The sequence below is a fragment of the Anguilla anguilla genome, chromosome 12 (genome assembly GCF_013347855.1).
Source record: "Anguilla anguilla isolate fAngAng1 chromosome 12, fAngAng1.pri, whole genome shotgun sequence".
In the NCBI taxonomy this organism is placed as follows: domain Eukaryota; kingdom Metazoa; phylum Chordata; class Actinopteri; order Anguilliformes; family Anguillidae; genus Anguilla; species Anguilla anguilla.
Genome location: NC_049212.1, coordinates 720,842 through 742,516, shown reverse-complemented (window position 1 = coordinate 742,516; position 21,675 = coordinate 720,842). Strand labels below are relative to the sequence as shown.

The window sequence follows — 21,675 nt, the reverse complement described above, 5'->3', positions numbered from 1 at the left end:
CGGTTTTGTGCTTCTTCTGAGCTATGCACCCTCATTGAAATGCATTGAGGCTTGAGGACAGTGCCAGTTGGAATTTGAAGCAAGCCCACACAATTCCTTCAGGAATTGTAACTTTTCCAGTTTATTTTTATTTTTTTAAAGCATCAGTTTAGCATCTGTGCTGACAGTGTTGCCCAATGTGGAGGGGACCTCGAATTAAGCCTAAGTGTTAGTTTGATTGTGAATGATTGCAGGCTCGTTTCTTCTCCCTGTGGCGTGTTCTTCTGAGGCTGTGGCTCGGGCTGAGAATCGGCCAGACTGATCCTGTTCTCTTCGTGTGAAACACTTGCTGCGCTTTGAGTGGAGAGACCTTTACCAAGATTCAGCCTGGGAGACAATGGCCATAAATAATTCCTTTCAACCATTTGATGGTGGCACAGGAGAGCTGACAGCAGGAACTCTGTGGCAAGCCTGCAGGAGAGCTGACAGGCTGGCTGAATCACCCCGTGCTCCTGTTTAGGAGTTACATTAGTTTATCTCAGGCTCTGGTACCCCCTGCAGAACCCAAGAGATCTAATATTGAATTTAAAATGGAACTGCATAGAATGCATTTTGTGGATGGTAAACCAATGTACTAATGCAACAACATCAGGCAATGGAAATTCTGGAAATAAAGCAGAATGGGCTTTGGGTGTTTGTTTGCTTCTGATTGGACATAGCTCAGGAGGTAAGAGCGGTCGTCTGGCAGTCAGAGGGGTGCCAGTTAAATCCCGTGTTGAAGTGTCCCTGAGCAAGACACCTAACCCCTAATTGCTCCCAACGAGCTGATTGGTACCTTGCATGGCAGCCGTTCACCGTTGGTGTGTGAGTGTGTGTGAATGGGTGAATGAGAGGCATCAATTGTAAAGTGCTTTGGATAAAAGCGCTATATGAATGCAGTCATTTTATTCATTTGATTGGACAGGAGCTGCTTTTCTGAGTAGAAACTGTGGATGAGGCCTCAGTTGCATTTCCCTCATGAAAAATTAACTTGACACATTTTCCCTGCTGCAGTTTTGTCATGGGGTACTGCTGGAAACAGATTTAATGTTTTTTAGTTTTTATATTTTTATTATTACTTTTTTCATGATAAACTCTCTAACAATCAAGAACAGTGTAGGTTCATGATATGAGAGTACCATCCATGAAACAAAGTATAACAAAGATTTTTTAAATAATAGATGTAAAGTAAAGATATAGGTGACAAAAAGCATTTTGTGCGGAATGGCTGGTGGCCATTAGTTGCATTCTATGGACGATGTTCGAGTTCTGAAATAATCCAAAGGCATACCTGAAAAATATGACTATGAGAGCAAAAACTACGTTTTCTTTTACATTTATAGCAAGCAACAGCACCTTGCACAGTTAATGGCACACTTGGAGGTTTTAAAAAATAAATATTGGTAATGAGCCGTGTTCCATTAAATATGGAAAATTATCGATTACATGAATATAGTTCCCCATATAAAGAGGTTGTTTATTCAGTAATTATTTTCTCCCAAAAAGATGACACCCATTCAATCCCCCATTTTCATTAAATTGTGCACCCTCCCTTTACAAGGATAACACTCATCTATATTGCCAAATAAGAAAGCAGATAAACCGGAGCCACAAAATACCCTTCAGTTTTGGGTGAACCTCTAAACCTGACAAAATGGCTAGGGAGTCGGGTGCATCCAAATGAAATCAGTACATCTCACAGTGATGTGCCCCAGTCTAGAAATGAATTCTAACCACATCATTGTGTGCGTATAACTGCCACAGCAACCTGAATTTGCCACAGAACTGCCAAGTGATGGAGGGATCCAGTCAACAAGATGTTTCCAACCTCATCTCACAATAGAGACTCCCTCTGGTCAAGGACTCTGGTCTGCCTGCTTCAGCTGTGTAACTTGGGAAGTCATGTACTGCACAGCATAGCTGGGAGAAGGGGGGTTAGCAATACAACCCCCCCCCCCCCCCCAGTGCACCTCATATGAGCCCCTGGGAAGGTGACATTCATTAATATCACACATAAGAGGGAAATTGTTCTCTCACATCTTTGAAATGTTTAATGTTACACAATGACACATCGCTGACCAGTCATTATCATTATCCAGTCTAGACCGCCATTGCTCAAATAATATTATATTCAATATTTCACAAAAAGCTATTTAAAAATAGATATCCTGAATGTTCCGGTGAGCCTAGTGATTCTAGTGAATCTGAATGTGTTATCGTCAACCTCCAAGAACACTATCCTGAAATCACAATAAAATAATTCACTCTAGAAATTTCCACACCAAAACATATTATTATTGAATACACACCAAAATATGCACAAAGTAAATATGCAAAGATATAATTATTGGTTGAAGTGATCTTCAAAAGTGATGGGTTTCTACACCTTCAAGTGCTTTTGTTTGGTATTTTTCTAACAGTTATCCACTAATAGTTCATCATACTGTATTCTGTTTTCATAGGAAAATAATTGAGCAGAATTGTTCAAGATTAGTGTGTTTTCTTAAATTGGACAAGGTACTGCCCAATACTTTGAAAAGTGTCTGAACTCTGAATTGTCTCAAGTTGGAATTCAAATGCCTATCTGCTTTTTCTTACTGAAAAACATCCAGGGGCTGCTCTACACAGGCAGGTATGATGCAAAGGCACATAAGAGGCCCAGCTGTGTTTCCTTTGAGTGCTTTGGTGCATGAGAGGAGGCAGACTTCACTGCTGCTTACAAATGGACTCATAATACCCATAGAGCAGAGACCCACTCAGAAAAGGCAGGCTCTTAAATAGTCAGCTCAAAATTCCTCGCCTTAATTTATATTGTCACAGCAGGGTAGCAAGAGATGCATTTTCTGTCAGAGAACATGAAAAGGACATAAAACCTGAGCCATACAGCCTTCTGCTTACAAGGTACTATAGCACTGAGGCAAAGGTGCAGCTGAAACTATTTCCACTTTCCCATAATCCACCATAATAAAAGGCTGTATACTGCACACTGATGTGGGGAGTATCCAACTGAGGGAAGAACTTTGACACCGTCAGGATTCAGTCCAGGACCAAGCTACAGTCAGTATTGACACAGTCAGGATTCAGTCCAGGACCAAGCCACAGTCAGTACAGACACCGTCAAGGGTTCAGTCCAGGACCAAGTTATAGTCAGGATTCAGTCCAGGACCACGCTACAGTCAGTACTGAGTCAATCAAGATTCAGTCCAGGACAAAGCTACAGTCAGGATTCAGTCCAGCACCAAGCTACAGTCAGTACTGACACAGTCAGGATTCAGTCCAGGACCAAGCTACAGTCAGTACTGACACAGTAAGGATTCAGTCCAGGACCAAGCCACAGTCAGGATTCAGTCCAGGACCAAGCTACAGTCAGTACTGATACAGACATGATTCAGTCAGGGACCAAGACACAGTCAGTAATGACACAGTAAAGATTCAGTACAGGATGAAGCTACAGTCAGGATTCAGTCCAGGACCAAGCTATAGTCAGTACTGGAACAGTCAGGAATCAGTCCAGGATCAAGCTGCAGTCAGCAGGTACTGAAGGGAAAACAGCAGGTACTGAGGGGGAAACAGCAGGTACTGAGAGGGAAACAGCAGGTACTGAGAGGAAACATCAGGTACTGAGAGGGAAACAGCAGGTACTGAGGAGGAAACAGCAGGTACTGAGGGAAACAGCAGGTACTGAGGGGAACAGCAGGTACTGAGAAGGAAACAGCAGGTACTGAAAGGGAAACAGCAGGTACTGAGGGGGAAACAGCAGGTACTGAGAGGGAAACAGCAGGTACTGAGAGGGAAACAGCAGGTACTGAGAGGGGAACAGCAGGTACTGAGGAGGAAACAGCAGGTACTGAGGGGAAACAGCAGGTACTGAGGGGAAACAGCAGGTACTGAGAGAAACAGCAGGTACTGAGGGAAACAGCAGGTACTGAGAGGAAACTGTTGTTTGTGTGACTCAGAATATCCAGCGCTGGGCTGACCAGAGTGTGTAGCAGTCAATCTGCCTGCAGTCTGAGCATCCCTCACCACTGAAATCAATATGGAAGCATTCCTCAGAACAGCATCACGAATGTAGTCTTAAGCATGCTTAAAGTTACAATCTCGAAGATTTCCGTTTCGTTCTCTTTGGCGGTACCAATGGCGAGAAGCAGTAATTGCAGGTGTGTTTTTGGACCTTACTTCCCATAGATCCAAACGGATCCAACCTGTGTGACGTCAGTCAGTTGGCACCTGGGCCACACCAACTAAACACTTACTATTTACTGAATTAAAAATGGTTGTTATAAAAGTAACATTATGTACATACTCATTCATTGTCTAACATTAGGCTAACTTAAGCTGTCTTTACACTGCCGAGAAGGTTAAAATGCTGTAGCAGACCTGGGGTAGAATTAGTGATGATCAATTTCTGCAAACGTTCTTTATCCACCTTTTGCCCGGTATGAACATCTTTACACTGCAGAGAAGAATTCGCGGGATTCGCTGTGGCTCGTGCAATTATGTATCTCATGCACAATAAACAGTCTTTTTCGTGAATGATTGTTGTGTGATATTTTTGAAACAACAGCCTTGCAAAATGTTACCCCTGGTGTTTCAGGTTTTGCCTTTTTCAAGGCTGAAGGAACATATGAGGAAGCATAATAAAATAATAACAACGCTAATCCATACTGCCGTATTCTTTCATTTAGTTTTCTCCAGCTTGACATCTTTACACAGAAATCAGACCGGCTCTGCTCCACCTATACTCTGGCTTTATTACGATCATTATAATATATTGATGAACTTGATGGCAATGTAAATAACGATAGGCCACGTTAAGAACGTTGAGGCCAGTTCGGATCAATGATTCGCAACGAAACGAAACGGTTTAAGAAAATTGCAGCGGTGTGAACTGGTTAGTTGCAGAGCGTCTGAAGCCGTTGACTGGGGTCTCAAAAGACCCACCTTGTCAAATCGCCAAGTGCAGTTTAAGAACGTTTACAATCAGACGTCTTGGAATTTTGCAAGTTGCATTCAGTCTCGTTGCAAATTATTGATCTGAACTGGCCTTCAGTTAGCTACATTGCAAAGTTTCAACAAGGTAGCATTGCATTTGAGAGACGGTTTGCGAGGTCGGTACCGGTTGGTAGCGTTAGCTAGCGTTTTTTCTAATTGTGACATTAGATTGTGTTAATTACATTAGCTAGCTAGCTAACGCAACGTTACCCGATATGAGAGATGGATACTGTGCACAACGTTGTCTAAACTAATAAATAGCTATGTAATTTAGTAACGTTACATTGTCATCAAATGTAACACGAAATCTACTCTACTCTCTACTCTACTCTACTCTGAGGAGTCCTCTCATGTTACACAAAAACTTTTTATGGTTCCATAACCCGCCGACACCAGAAAAAACAGTACGCTGCTTACACACAAGTGAGTTGAAGAGCAAGCCTGTTGTGTTAGCTCCGCCTACCGTCTCTGGCGGACCAACCACTGATGGGTGATGGAAAACGCATGACTAACTATGCGCCGCTTGTGATTTTTTCCCGGGAATGTCGCCACAGACACCCAGTTCTTTAATCATAAATAATAATAATAATAATAATAATAATAAAAATATAAATTAATATAATAATAGGCTCAATCACTATTGTGTTACCTAATTCAGAGATAGATAGTGACTTAACAGACATTTATTTTAATGAAAATCTTCGAGATTATTACTTTAACTTTGAAAGTGATGTCAAATTGTACATATACCTTTGACTGGGAAAATTTATTACATTATGTGGCCTATGTAGCCTTTTTTAAGCAGGCTGCCCTCACTGCATAGTTATTAACCTTGATATAATTTTATGGAGTTTTTTTTTTTAATTCCATGAGTAGTTCATGTATTTCCAGGATGAAAAAAACAGGTGAATTCTTTAACCATTTCATTTTAGTGCAGTGTTTTGTGACTGCACTTTAGTGCAAACACTGCACTAAAATGGTAAATGGACTGCATTTATATAGCGCTTTTATCCAAAGCGCTTTACAATTGATGCCTCTCATTCCCCAGAGCAGTTGGGGGTTAGGTGCCTTGCTCAAGGACACTTTGACATGCCCAGGGCGGGGTTTGAACCGGCAACCCTCCAACTGCCAGACAATCAGTCTTACCTCCTGAGCTATGTCGCCCCCATAGCTCATATAAAATTATTTAAAAATATTTTAGTAAATTTTATTGAGTTAGGTTCTGCTGCACTGAGCACGGTTGTCTAACCGTGCTGAAAATATAGTTCTGGGAACAGTTTGTAATCGTTCCGCGCCAAATCGTTTCCAGGTGGAAACACCATTGGAACTGTTCCTCTCCGTGCTCAGAACCGTTCGGCCCTACGGTGGAAAAGGGGCTATAGATCCCTCTAAGCCCCAGGAACAGAGGGGCAATGACACTGGAGAGGCTATGACTCACCTGTTTCCATGGTTTCCAATTTTGTTTAACTTTATAGCTGTGCAAAGAACAGACCTTTGGCCAAAGCATCTGAAAAATACATGATGTCGCGTTGCCGTCTATAACCAGGCCAAAGTCTTTAAGACACTATTTCATTAAACAGGATGAATGGAAATATTGTATTTATTACATTAGACATGTTAACATGGGCATACAGGGATAGTAGGTGGGTTACCTTTTTTACGGAATTGAAAAATCACCACAAGCCTCAAACAGCATTGTTTGGTAATATAACACCCAGGTAATGCACACGTATAAGCAACATTCACCTATAAGTCGCATGTGTCGCTCTTTTCTCAGACAACATTCTGTTCTCCCAAAAAGCCGTTTCTACCGAACATGATGACATCACTGAGCAGAACCTATGACTCACCATGCAGTAAGACACCCACTGGCTTCAGAGGAACGCAGCACAAACCAACTGCAGCTACTACTGCCACCAGTGTTTAAACACCCTCTCTCCCCAAAGGCTGCTGTAGAGCACATTCATTCTTTAAAAACCCACCCTTTGGTTTAAATGCAAAAAAATCACTCAAAATAATTTCTGGAATTTCTAGAAATCAGCATAACAAACTGATCAACTACCATTCTTCTGCCATGGGATCAATTCAGCTGATTGTTTGTGCTGATAAATGAAACGCACATATTTCTGCTTGAGTTCATGGCCCTTGCCTACTTCAGAGAGGTCCACAGCCTGCATCCATCAGTGAGGTGTCCTGGAGAGACACAAGAGTCAGCATCAGCATGATGGAAAGGGCTCAGCACTGAGTGTCTGTGCTGGCAGACACAGCTGAACCTCCACACTTCTTTCAGTGAACATGCAGATTTCAGTGCTAAGCAGTGAAACATTTGTTTGATTTGTTTATCTGTATTGACCTTGTTATATTTATATCACCAGACTGTAAGCAATATTATTTGGATTTTGTTTGAAGTGTGCTTCAAGATCATTTCAATACAACACAGAAGGATAGAGTAGGGTATATTCAGTCAGTGAACATTTGGTAAGGAAACATCCACAAGTATTTTTTATGATTCTCTTTGTGCTGAATAAAGATGTGCGTATGTTTTTATGATGGACAATTTCCTTTCAAATTTCAAGAGTGATTTCAAGAGAGCGAACTTATTTTGACCTCATGAATGTGATGTCCTGCTCAGCACAAAGATGTGAATGTGTAATTTTCAGATCATAGTACAATGGGCTTCATCCCCATAAGAGTGATAGTGTTAGCAGTATACTCTAATGTATATCACCCAGGCACAGGAGCAATACACCCTAATGTATATCACCCAGGCACAGGAGCAATATACCCTAATGTATATCACCCAGGCACAGGAGCAATACACCCTAATGTATATCACCCAGACACAGGAGCAATATACCCTAATGTATATCACCCAGGCACAGGAGAAATATACCCTAATGTATATCACCCAGGCACAGGAGCAATACACCCTAATGTATATCACCCAGACACAGGAGCAATATACCCTAATGTATATCACTCAGGCACAGGAGCAATACACGCTAATGTATATCACTCAGGCACAGGAGCAATATACCCTAATGTATATCACCCAGGCACAGGAGCAATATACCCTAATGTATATCACCCAGGCACAGGAGCAATATACCCTAATGTATATCACCCAGGCACAGGAGCAATATACCCTAATGTATATCACCAAAACCATGGACATTAATATGGAGTTGAAATAATATCAATACTTGTATTTTGTGAAAGATGAGTATAAATGTCAATGCCCCATGTCTCCCCTACTCTACACACATGATCCCTGTTTTATTACCCCTTTCATTTCTACACTGCACAAGCTCACAGGAAGTGAAGTCAGTGCTGTCGCTCAGAAGGTACTTAGCAGGGTTTTTCTTGATGTGATGCTTAATTGATGGCACAAGTCTCTGTGGTTCCTACAGAATATCTACAGAAGGACTCCCTTTAAACCTCTGTAATTTAGTTTTCTCCGGCTTGACTTCTTTACACAGAAATCAGACCCGGCTCTGCTCCACCTATACCCTGTGGTAATGTTCTGTGTAAAGATGGATTTATTCTGATCATTATAATATATTGATGAACTTGATGGCAATGTAAATAACGGTAACGTTAAGGCTAGTTCAGATCAATGATTCGCAAAGAGATGAATCGGTTTTAGAATGTTGCAGAGAAAATTGCAGTGGTGTGAACTGGTTAGTTGCAGAGCCTCTGAAGCCGTTGCCTAGGGTCTCAAAAGACCCACCTTATCAAATCGCCAAGTGAAGTTTTAGAACATTTACAATCAGACGTCTTGGAATTTTGCAAGTTGCATCCAGTCTCGTTGCGAATCACTGAGCTGAACTGGCCTTTAGTTAGCTACATTGCAAAGTTGCAACAAGGTAGCCTTGCATTCGAGAGATGGTTTGCGAGGTCGGTACCGGTGTTTTTTCTAATTGTTAGCTGACATTAGATTGTGTTAATTACATTAGCTAGCTAGCTGGCTAACCCAACGTTACCTGATATGAGAGATGGATACTGTGCGCTACGTTGTCTAAACTAATGACATGACATTTATTGACATGGTCCAGTAGCTAGCGTTAGCTGTGCAAATAGCTATGCAATTTAGTAACGTTACATTGTCATCAAATGTAATACGAAATCTACATCAACAAATAATATGACCTCTCATGTTACACAAAAACTTATTAGGGTTCCATAACCCCCCCACCTTTAACGCCAGCAGACACCGGAAAAAACAGTATGCCGCTTATACACAAGTGAGTTGAAGAGCAAGCCTGTTGCGTTAGCTCCGCCTGCCCTCTCTGGCGGACCAACCACTGATGGGTGATGGAAAACGCGTCACTAACTGTGCGTCACTTGTGATTTTTTCCCGGGAATGTCGCCACAGACACCCAGTTCTTTAGTCATAAATTATTATAATAATAATAATATAAATTAATATAATAATAGGCTCAATCACCATTGCGTTACCTAATTCAGCGATAGATAGTGATTTAACAGACATTCATTGTAATTAAAATCTTTGAGATTATTACTTTAAGGTTTGAGAAGGATCTGATACCCTCACAACCAACTCTGCAGCCTGATGGATTCTGGATCAATACATGAGCAGCCTGCCCTTTAGAGGGAGTCAAACAGCTCTGAGTTTCACTATGAGATACTGTGGATGCTAAAGCTCACAGGATACAAACATGCTGCTTCGAGTGCCGCTCTTTAAAAAATATGAATATAAAATACTGAAATGATGACAGATGATAAATGTTCCTTTCACTCATAACTCAGATGATTAAGTGATCTGTACACTGGCCTGCTGTGGTTATCTAACTGTGATTATTGCTATTATAGTGGTTTATGAATTATTGGATTATACTAACCTTAAGTGCAGTCTGCAGTATACTACTAATAGATAAAATGTAGAGACATGTTCCAGAGAAATTCTCAGCCAGGCTGCCTTTTAAAAAAAACAACACTGGTGATATTTATAACTACAAATTTAACATGACATTCAAAAGGTCATTGATTTCATATCAAATTCATATCAACACCTACCCGATGTCAGATATGTATTTTTCAGATTATCACCCTTGAGAAACAGACAATATAATCTGTATGACCATTGGAATGTGGGGTGTCCTGGAAAGTTTAACTTCTGAAGGTTTTACAGCTTTATTGCCCTCTGGAAAAAATTCAAACAGAGAACCCGTATGGTTATATGCCGCACAAAGAATGCTCCTTGTGATCTGATATTTAAATGCAATCACTGGAATCGCTGAGGGAAATCTTAATGTCTATATAAATACTGGTTGTTGAGTTATGATAGTTGAAATCTCAATTTTTAGAGTTAGTTTCAGTTAAAAGCAGAAAGCAACGTGGTACGATTTGGTTTGGTTACATGGAAAATATTTTGCCTGAAGGTGGAGATTGCAACTGGAGAAATTATTTGTCACATCTCTTGCTGTCAGAAGCAGCTGAAAACTTGTTTCTTTGATACCTGAGCTGGATTACCTGTGAACATCATCATGATCTTTTTATAAAGGGTTTAAAACCAGGAATTTTACGATAATTATATCATAGGGCCTCATTCACCAATATTACGTTTTTTCTTAAATTTGTTCTTGAGAAAGGTCCTAAAAAAAGTCTACGTCAGATTCATGACGTGTTCTTAAACCGCAGAATTGTTCGCACCCGTGTTCTTATAATGATGAATGACATTGTCCTCGTAAGATCAAAGCGTGTGCCAGTTGTTCCTAATTAGCATAGGTAAACGCCCCGCCAATCCCCATGAAAGGGCATGAGACTGCAGGGCCGTGTGCACACACAGAAATTGAAAAGAAAAGTGTTCTCCTCTTCAACATGTCGATGTGTTTAAAAAGTGTTACCTAAGTGCTTAGTTTGTATTCAAAATTTGAACATTTGCTTTTGCAGTATGGACCAAACATTGCATAATTGAAACCCCCAAAAATAAAAGGTCACTATGATGGTTTGATTTATATGATTTATTTACAGATGAACTCCCGCTGAGGCAATCACCCTCTGAGGCGGAACCTGGCACCTTAATGCTAAAGCACATTAAAATAATGAAAATAATAATTAAAAAATATTAGAAATGATGAAAATATTATTGTAATTTAAATCCTATAATATTATACAACTGTAGAATTGAATTAAATGCAATTACCAATTATTTTCCACAAACATGTCAGCACTCAAATGTGTGTAAGTGTGCTCTTGAGTGTGCATAGATTCTGTTCTTACCTAAGAACAAATCCCAAATAAGTAAACATTGGTGAATGTCAGAATCTTTGTGAAAACTGCATAAGTGGGTTTTAAGAAAAAAATTCTTCTTAAGAACGGTTGGTGAATGAGGCCCATAGTGCTTAGGCCTGCTTTCAAAAACATAAGGTCACTTTGATACTAAATTTATTGTTGGATAAGTGAGGGGTTTTAACTGTTGATATGCTTGTGTTCGGTATTCAGAGTGCCGGACGTCAAATGAGGATGTTAACTGGTTAAGTTAACCTCTGAATTCAGAAATTAAACATATTTCATATAATCCTCTCTTCCCCGACATCTAACTGGCACGAGGTGAATATACAAATATGGTCGAGCAGCTGAAAATGCTGGTGCATAAGGCTAAACGAATGAAAGATGGACTCTGATTACCACTTTAAATGAACTGTTTATCAGGAGGCTCGTCCTGCCAAGAGAGCGTTCTAGTCTTATGGATGGGCCCCATGGTCTGGTATGAAATTCAGACCACACCAGCAGCAGCTTCGTAAGGTGGGCCACGATTACCAGCAACTGTAACCAGACTGAGAACAAGCACAGTAAAGGGATAACCATTTTCCACACAGGACAAAACCATACTAACTCCCTATCACACTCAGCATTCGGCCATACGATGAGAGGAGAAGGAGAAGAGTGTACAATGGTCAACAAGTTGCTGGTAAATGTAAAAATCCTTTTTGGTGGTTAACCAACAGTAGAGACAGTGAATGATAATCAGATGTCTGCCTCACAGTGCATTTCCTTTATTTGTGGATTATCCATCATTTATGAATGATTTCTTGAATGGCTGGTGACCACACATGCTATTTGCTTCTGCATATCCTAAAGAGGCTCACGTTGCACGTGTGATTTTGGACTGAGTCCATGGTTTGCCCTGTGAGGACACTGCTAGAATCCTACCTCCATACAGCAAAGATTGTCAAGTGGAAAAAAGAAAAACACACAAACTGGGTGTCAATGTTTCTTTCATTTTGCATTTCCTTTTGGGATGTTAAACACCTGTGGAAAGGATTGCCTTGCAGTGCTACTTTAGTTTGCAATAGCAATAGTAATTGTTGGTTTTTTGGCTAACATTATACTTATTGAATATAACTGGCTCTTCTGTGCCTTTTTGGAGATATCAGACTTTAGAAAAACAGGCATGTTCTCCACATGTGTAAATGGCTCTGGATTACAGCGCTCAGTATTGACAATGTAATGCGTAAAGAGGGTACTGTGGTGACAGACAGGGGACACCACGATCTATAAAGCAATTCAAATGCACGTCATACGCAGGGCAATAATGGTGTGAAGGGCGCAGCAGAGCGGACTCAGCCCCTACCATGAGAGAGCAGAAGGAGGAGCCCATGGCCTCCTCGTAGAAGGACTCCTCTCTCTGGTACTCTGCACCTCCCCGTCCCTTCCTCCTGATCTTACGACTCAGAGACTGCAGGACCAACTGGGACATCTCCGGTCCTGACCTGCTGGACTGAGTCTTCAGGAATTTCTTCTTTTTGTCCACAGGCAGAAGGCTATCCAGCACCTGTTAAAGAGAGAGAGAGAGTGTGTGTGTGTGCGTGCGTGCATGTGTGTGTGTGAGTGCGCGTGTGTGCATTGTGTGGGGGACGGACGGACGGACGGGGGGGGGAGTGGATAGAATGGTATATTTGCTTTCTTTCTGCAAACATTGATTTTCCTAAGTGCCTATCTGCCAAAAGTCATTAATGAATGACCTGGTGCCTAATTGCTGTTGTAACTCAATACTGAGATGAAAGGCGCATGCACACATTCCATTCCTCTTTAGTTTTATGTATTTGCTTGTCTTCCACATTGGAAAAATAAATGTTCTATAAGTTTGGCTGTCTTGATAAAAAAACATTTTTGGTTTTCAGCTATCAATTCATATCACTTAATATAAAGCTTAAATTGAGCTTTTTAATATTCAGAGATTGTTAAAAAATAAGCCTTTGAAACTGAAGCACTGATAAAACACTGCATGTACTGAGTACCCAATAAGTAAAAGGCCTGTACTAAACAGACGTATCAATCCTCTACAGGGACAAAGCAGACGCGTCCTCTGGTGATGCATGCCCTTATAGACCATCCCAGGTGACAAAGCACAAAGCAATTTTGGCAAACTAGTTCTAATGTTTCCCATGAGTGCCTGCTTTGCTTGCCTTATTGACACATTGCCTCAAAAACCTTTTGCTTCCTGGAGAGGAGAAGCTAAATGGTAGCTAAAATCCAGCACTCCATGCCCTTTAGAGTTAAAAATAAATAAAAGAAACACATGGAGGAAACATGATCTTTATAACAAAATAATAAGCATTGACCCATATCTACAGGAACAACAGCTTCTCCACAAGCCCCGTGAGAAATAAAGGACTGGAAGGTCAGTGAGAGGCGGCCCCTGACTACTACCCCCTGACTACTACCCCCTGGCTACTACCCCCTGACTACTACCCCCGGTTACTACCCCCTGACTACTACCCTCTGATTACTACCCCCTGACTACTACCCTCTGGCTACTACACCCTGGCTACTACACCCTGACTACTACCCCCTGGCTACTACCCCAGTCTCTCGCTACGGGGCTGCTGGTGTGTCGGCATGGATACTGGGCTGTGCTTACAGGCAGATCGGGACGTTCATCGTCAAGATAATGCCCATCCCAGACCTGTACTGCCACGCTCGCAGCGCCTTTCAAAAGCTTCACGGTCCGGCTCTTTAAGTGTCCCGCTGTGGCCTCTTCCACCGGACAGGAACTCACAGACCCCAGAAACCCCTGAGGAGGACACAATCAAATGGAAGGCAAAAACTCAGAAGACACCATTAAACAGTGGGCTTCAATGTGTTTGCGGCAGACAGAGTTTATAGCGAAGGAACAGCTGTTCTAGCGTAATTTACACAATTGTTCTGGCTTATTGTTCAATGTGCTTTTCTGAAATCTATTATGTAGACAAAATGCCAAAAAAGACTCCTCACTGCCAAGAGGAAAGAGGCGATAATGGATAACCAGCGTCCTTTCGTTTGTAATTACAAACACCATGAGTGCTTCTGGCTCCCATACAATGTTGGGAAGCACACCAGACAATATCACTTTTAACTTTACAAGCCTCAGCCTCTGAGCCAGCATGGGACTGTGTTTACAGCACAGGGTGTGGACACAGGACAAGGCCTTACAGGCCAAGGCTCTGAGCCAGCATGGGACTGTGTTTACAGCACAGGGTGTGGACACAGGACAAGGCCTTACAAGCCTCAGCCTCTGAGCCAGCATGGGACTGTGTTTACAGCACAGGGTGTGGACACAGGACAAGGCCTTACAAGCCTCAGCCTCTGAGCCAGCATGGGACTGTGCACAGGGTGTTGACACAGGTGTGAGCAATAAGCAAGTGTGAGGAATAGTCCATCTAATTCTGTCTGTTTCTAGATGTGTAATGTGTTGCAAAAACCTAAATTGAAAGTTAAAAATCTAACTAGAAATACAGCCTCGTGGTTGTATGCCTCCGCCAACTAGTAGCTAGTGCTCTGTTTGACTGTTTGGATATAAAATGTCATCACTTCATCATTTTATCCTATTAGAAATTTGTGTGAAACTTTGTCATAATTTGCGTATGAATTCTAGAGTTATGGCCAAAAACGTGTTTTCTGAGGTCACAGTGACCTTGATCTTTGACCACCAAAATCTAATCAGTTCATCCTCGAGTCCAAGAGGACGTTTGTGCCAAATTTGGAGAAATTCCCTCAAGGCGTTCCTGAGATATCGCGTTCACGAGAATTAGGACGGAAAGACGGATGGGCAACCCGAAAATATACGGCTGTGCCGCCATGGAGGCATAAAAATGAGAGGGAGAGAAACTGAACTTGTGCTTTATATATTCCGGTTTACATTCTCTCTGTCAGTTACCACCGCCATGAGAGGACAGAACGCTCTTACCTTGCCTGGGGAGCCCTGGAACAATGGTGCATAATGAGTCCTACTGCTCGCGTAAGGCCTGCAAAGCACACACAGCAGGAATTACACCCAAACAAACAGCAGCAATTACACCCAAACACATAACAGAAAATACACCCAAACACATAGCAGCAAATACACCCAAACACACAGCAGCAATTACACCCAAACACACAGCAGCAATTACACCCTAACACACAGCAGCAATTACACCCAAACACACAGCAGCAATTACACCCAAACACATAACAGCAAATACACTCAAACACACAGCAGCAATTACACCCAGCACAATATCCAGCAATTACACCCAAACACACAGCAGCAATTACACCAAAACATACAGCAGCAATTACACCCAAACACACAGCAGCAATTACACCCAAACATACAGCAGCAATTACACACAGCACAATATCAAGCAAACACACCCAAACACACAGCAGCAATTACACTCAAACACACAGCAGCAAATACACCAAAACACGCAGCAGCAATTACACACAGCACAATATCAAGCAAACACACCCAAACACACAGCAGCAATTACACCCAAACACACAGCAGCAAATACACTCAAACATACAGCAGCAATTACACACAGCACAATATCAAGCAAACACACCCAAACACACAGCAGCAATTACACCCAAACACACAGCAGCAAATACACTCAAACACACAGCAGCAATTACACCAAAACACGCAGCAGCAATTACACCCAAACATACAGCAGCAATTACACACAGCACAATATCAAGCAAACACACCCAAACACACAGCAGCAATTACACCCAAACACACAGCAGTAATACACCCAAACACATAGCAGCAAATACACCCAGCGCAATATTAAGCAATTACACCCAGCACAATATCAGGCAAGTGACCATTAACTAATATTACTCAATGCTGGTTGAACAGAGCAGGTAAATGTCCTCTTTTCAAGCTTAACCATATAATGCTGTTTATTCAACCCAGGCACATCCTAACAACCTGAACGACCAATATATCCCAAAGAATATATAATTGGATTGCACTTTACAAAAATTGTGTATTCATAATGACTTCATAGATTCTGTGTGATACCTTAATTATAACAGTATTTCATATTTATACATTTTCTACAAGGTTAGGTGCATGAAATTCGACTGTGGCTGACCAAGTAATGTTTCCTTATTTTAGCTGAGAAAAATATTTTGTTTTATTTCACCTTCATGAAGTTTGATATGTACGGAAGAGGATTAGGGTCACGTGAAAGATTTTTTTGAGTTCTGACTTTAAATTCAGAATTCTGAGATTAAAGTCAGAATTCTGAGAATAAAGTCAGAATTCTGAGTTTAAAGTCAGAACTCAAAAAAAAATTGCACGTGGCCCTAATCCTCTTCCGTAGATATGACACCATTCAATCTGAAATATACAGTGCAATAGTCTCATGTAGAAACTGTAACAGTGCATTTTGTCACACCAAACAACAACCTCACCACACAAATATGATTGTTTACTTTGGTGAAAAAGTGAAAGAAAAACTAAAAAAAGACAGAAACTTCAGCCTCACCCTTCGAACAGTGGAATGACAGTCCATGCAAGCTGAGACAGCCGGCCCCTGGTTTGAGCAGATACTGTGCCACACCCCTGGCCACTGGGGTCAGGCCGGTACACTGCGTCCAGTGCAAACAGCCTGACCAGCAGGACCGTATGGGGGTCGAGATACGGGTGCAGGACCTGGAGCAGGGTCGGTAGGTCATTAACTAGAGTGTGCTCACTGAAAGCTCATGCAAACACACAAACAGTAATGTGCCAGATTTGCTAAGCTAAAGAAATAGTCACAGTGCATAACATTTGCTATATCGCAGCTCAGTTATAGTTTCAGATACCAATTTACCAAGACTTGTTCTATTTATGCAATCAAATAAATTCAACACCCTCATTTGTAATTTTGTCGTAGGAGACACCCATACAAAGGGACAGAAACAATATGAGATGCATTCTCATGTAGATTACAAGGCCCTATGAAATGGATATGGACCAGCCAGGCAAAGGTGGTGAGGGAACCACAAGAAAAAGAAAACTTCACAGATCAGGAAATATAGGCGAATGTCAACAAGGTACAGCTTCACTATGCCGTATTATAGCATAGGAATACAACATCAATGGAGGATACAAAATACATTCACATACAGAATAAATTAATTTTGTGAAGGATGTAAATAAATGATGGCATTTTGTTTGGCAGAGTACTAAAAGAAAAATTTTAAGAGGGCAAAAGACACAGGTGGTGGTGCAACTAAGGAAAGAATATTAACATTGGCAGAACTATAGGTGAAAAATCCCTGCACAACCAGCAAGTTGTGGTGGTGAAAGGAATGGACACGAATGCACTTGTGTTGAGAGACTGTATGTAAAACTGAATTCACAATTCATTACATACCCTACTGAACATGTAGGCAGAACAATTATTTAAATTGTTGAAATCCAGAACAGCGTTTTTATACTAACTGCTAGCTGATGACATCAAGAAGTCTAGCGTCCTTTCAATAAAACAAATATAATTTCATTTTATATCGGGAATTAAATGAGAAGTGACTAGTAGAAACATGTGTGAAATATATTTTAAGTCCTGTCACCTTTCCAGAGTGTTATGCATCGGAGGATGCATTTGTTTTGAATCTCCACACCATGTAGCCCACAAGGGAACCTGATTTGACTGCTGAGGATGTGCGTACAGTCTGACACCCATTTCAAACATCCTGTACATGAGCTATAGGCTATATCAGTGCTATATCAGCATCCTGTGTGTGAGCTATAGGCCATACCAGCATCCTGTGTGTGAGCTATAGGCTATATCAGTGATATATCAGCATCCTGTGTGTGAGCTATAGGCTATATCAGCATCATGTGTGTGAGCTATAGGCCATACCAGCATCCTGTGTGTGAGCTATAGGCCATACCAGCATCCTGTGTGTGAGCTATAGGCTATATCAGTGCTATATCAGCATCCTGTGTGTGAGCTATAGGCTATATCAGCATCCTGTGTGTGAGCTATAGGCTATATCAGCCTCATGTGTGTGAGCTATAGGCTATATCAGTGCTATATTAGCATCCTGTGTGTGAGCCATACGCTATATCAGCATCCTGTGTGTGAGCTATAGGCCATACCAGCATCCTGTGTGTGAGCTATAGGCTATATCAGCATCCTGTGTGTGAGCTATAGGCTATATCAGTGCTATATTAGCATCTTGTGTGTGAGCCATACGCTATATCAGCATCCTGTGTGTGAGCTATAGGCCATACCAGCATCATGTGTGTGAGCTATAGACTATATCAGTGCTATATCAGCATCCTGTGTGTGAGCTATAGGCCATACCAGCATCATGTGTGTGAGCTATAGACTATATCAGTGCTATATCAGCATCCTGTGTGTGAGCTATAGGCCATACCAGCATCATGTGTGTGAGCTATAGACTATATCAGTGCTATATCAGCATCCTGTGTGTGAGCTATAGGCCATACCAGCATCATGTGTGTGAGCTATAGACTATATCAATGCTATATCAGCATCCTGTGTGTGAGCTATAGGCTATATCAGCATCATGTGTGTGAGCTATAGGCTATATCAGCATCCTGTGTGTGAGCTATAGGCTATATCAATGCTATATCAGCATCCTGTACATGAGCCATAGGCATAAGGCTATATCAGCAGAAATTACAGGAGTTCTAAAAATTTTAATTCAAAGAGGGGACTTGCAATTAATGCATGCTTTAGAAATTGGACAGAATACTTAATTGACTATACTTAATACTTAATTTACATAATCTCCACCTTGTTTTAGCGTGTTCACTCCAGATATACATATGCATGAACACATTTAACTATGCAACTAAAGGAGAGTCACAGAGTGATGTAATCCCCACAAATTACATCCCAATAGCATCTTAATTTGACCCATTGCGACCGTTTAGTAAATACGATGTAGATACTGCAACCTTGAAGCAGCTGCTTTTTCAGTGCAGTCTTTCAGTAAATCTGGCCCAAAACATTTTACATTTTAAGAAGTAGATTGCACTCTTACTGCAACATGTGGGTAATAACAGTGGTGTGTAGATCAAAATATTTCTTATTTATCAAAACACCTAAATAAAGGTTAATTACACTTCTATACTCCACTATTGGATTTGCTGCCACAAGTTAGGAATTCAGTAATAGCTTAAAGTGTAAATAGTCAGTTATTATGCAATGACATTTATACAGTTGGATATAAAAAGGTTGCAAACACATTACCACTTTTTCTACCCATATGTTTGGATCTAAACATTAACCTTTAGCATTTGTATTACAAAACACTGGGCCTCATTCACCAATATCTTCCTAAGTTTTTTCTTAAATTTGTTAAGAAAGATCCTAAGAAAAGTCTACGTCAGATTCACGACGTGTTCTTAAACTGCAGAATTGTTCGCACGTGTTCTTAAAATGATGAACCCCATTGTCCTCGTAAGTGTAAAGCGCATGTCAGTTGTTCCTAATTAGCATAGGTAAATGCCCCGCCAATCCCCATGAAAGGGCATGAGGCTGCAGGGCCGTGTGCACACAGAAATCGAAAAGAAAAGTTGAGAGTGAACGAAGTCAATAATGCCCAAATGAAAATCTAAAGACGGTGGAGCATCGGACTCCAAACGTAAGATAAACGTCAGTAGTTCTGAAGTGGAGATCTTACTGTGGGAAGTGAACAGCAAAAGACCTGTCACATTTAGTAGCGTCAGTAGTGGATATAAAATAACACAAAAAAAGATGCATGGGATGCTATTACTCGTTCAGTGAACGCTGTATCCGAAGAAGGGCGCACAACTGATGAAGTAAAAAAAATGGTTTGATGTCAAATCTGAGACAAAAAAAAAAATGCTGGTGGGCGCGGGCGCAAGGAATTGCGTGTCATGCATTCAAACGACAATGGCTGTGTTAACAAACACCGTCTCACACACACACACACCACTGTCCTGGCAAACACCGTCTCACACACACACACACACCACTGTCCTGGCAAACACCGTCTCACACACACACACACCACTGTCCTGGCAAACACCGTCTCACACACACACCACTGTCATGGCAAACACCATCTCACACACACACCACTGTCATGGCAAACACCGTCTCACACACACACACACCACTGTCCTGGCAAACACCGTCTCACACACACACACACCACTGTCCTGGCAAACACCGTCTCACACACACACCACTGTCATGGCAAACACCATCTCACACACACACCACTGTCATGGCAAACACCGTCTCACACACACACCACTGTCCTGGCAAACACCGTCTCACACACACACCACTGTCCTGGCAAACACCATCTCACACACACACCACTGTCATGGCAAACACCGTCTCACACACACACACACCACTGTCCTGGCAAACACCATCTCACACACACACACCACTGTCCTGGCAAACACCATCTCACACACACACCGCTGTCCTGGCAAACACCATCTCACACACACACCACTGTCATGGCAAACACCGTCTCACACACACACCACTGTCCTGGCAAACACCGTCTCACACACACACACACACCACTGTCCTGGCAAACACCATCTCACATACACACACACACACACACCACTGTCGTGGCAAACACCGTCTCACACACACACACACCACTGTCCTGGCAAACACCGTCTCACACACACACACACACACACCACTGTCCTGGCAAACACCGTCTCACACACACACACCACTGTCCTGGCAAACACCATCTCACACACACACCACTGTCCTGGCAAACACCATCTCACACACACACCACTGTCCTGGCAAACACCGTCTCACACACACACACCACTGTCCTGGCAAACACCATCTCACACACACACCGCTGTCCTGGCAAACACCATCTCACACACACACCACTGTCATGGCAAACACCGTCTCACACACACACCACTGTCCTGGCAAACACCATCTCACACACACACCACTGTCCTGGCAAACACCATCTCACACACACACCACTGTCATGGCAAACACCGTCTCACACACACACCACTGTCCTGGCAAACACCATCTCTCACACACACACACCACTGTCCTGGCAAACACCATCTCACACACACATCACTGTCCTGGCAAACACCATCTCACACACACACCACTGTCCTGGCAAACACCATCTCACACACACACCACTGTCCTGGCAAACACCATCTCACACACACATCACTGTCCTGGCAAACACCATCTCACACACACACACACACACACACACACCACTGTCCTGGCAAACACCATCTCTCACACACACACACACACACACCACTGTCCTGGCAAACACCGTCTCACACACACACACACACCACTGACCTGGCAAACACCGTCTCACACAGACACACACACCACTGACCTGGCAAACACCGTCTCACACACACACACA

The 21,675-nt window shown here is 42.0% G+C and overlaps 1 protein-coding gene across 3 annotated transcripts in view; it reads right to left on the bottom strand.

Annotated features, from left to right (window-relative positions):
• Positions 1 to 6,592: 6,592 nt before the first annotated feature.
• Positions 6,593 to 21,675, bottom strand: part of LOC118209631 — a 49,404-nt gene continuing 34,321 nt past the window's right edge. For all 3 annotated transcript variants that reach the window (XM_035385152.1, XM_035385154.1, XM_035385153.1), the window contains exons 22-26: positions 16,779 to 16,945; positions 15,203 to 15,260; positions 13,898 to 14,050; positions 12,608 to 12,808; positions 6,593 to 7,203 (exon numbers count right to left, since the gene is read on the bottom strand). In XM_035385152.1, the coding sequence (XP_035241043.1) occupies positions 7,165 to 7,203; positions 12,608 to 12,808; positions 13,898 to 14,050; positions 15,203 to 15,260; positions 16,779 to 16,945 (618 nt within the window). In that variant the 3' untranslated portion in view covers positions 6,593 to 7,164. The remainder of the gene's footprint in view (positions 7,204 to 12,607; positions 12,809 to 13,897; positions 14,051 to 15,202; positions 15,261 to 16,778; positions 16,946 to 21,675) is intronic.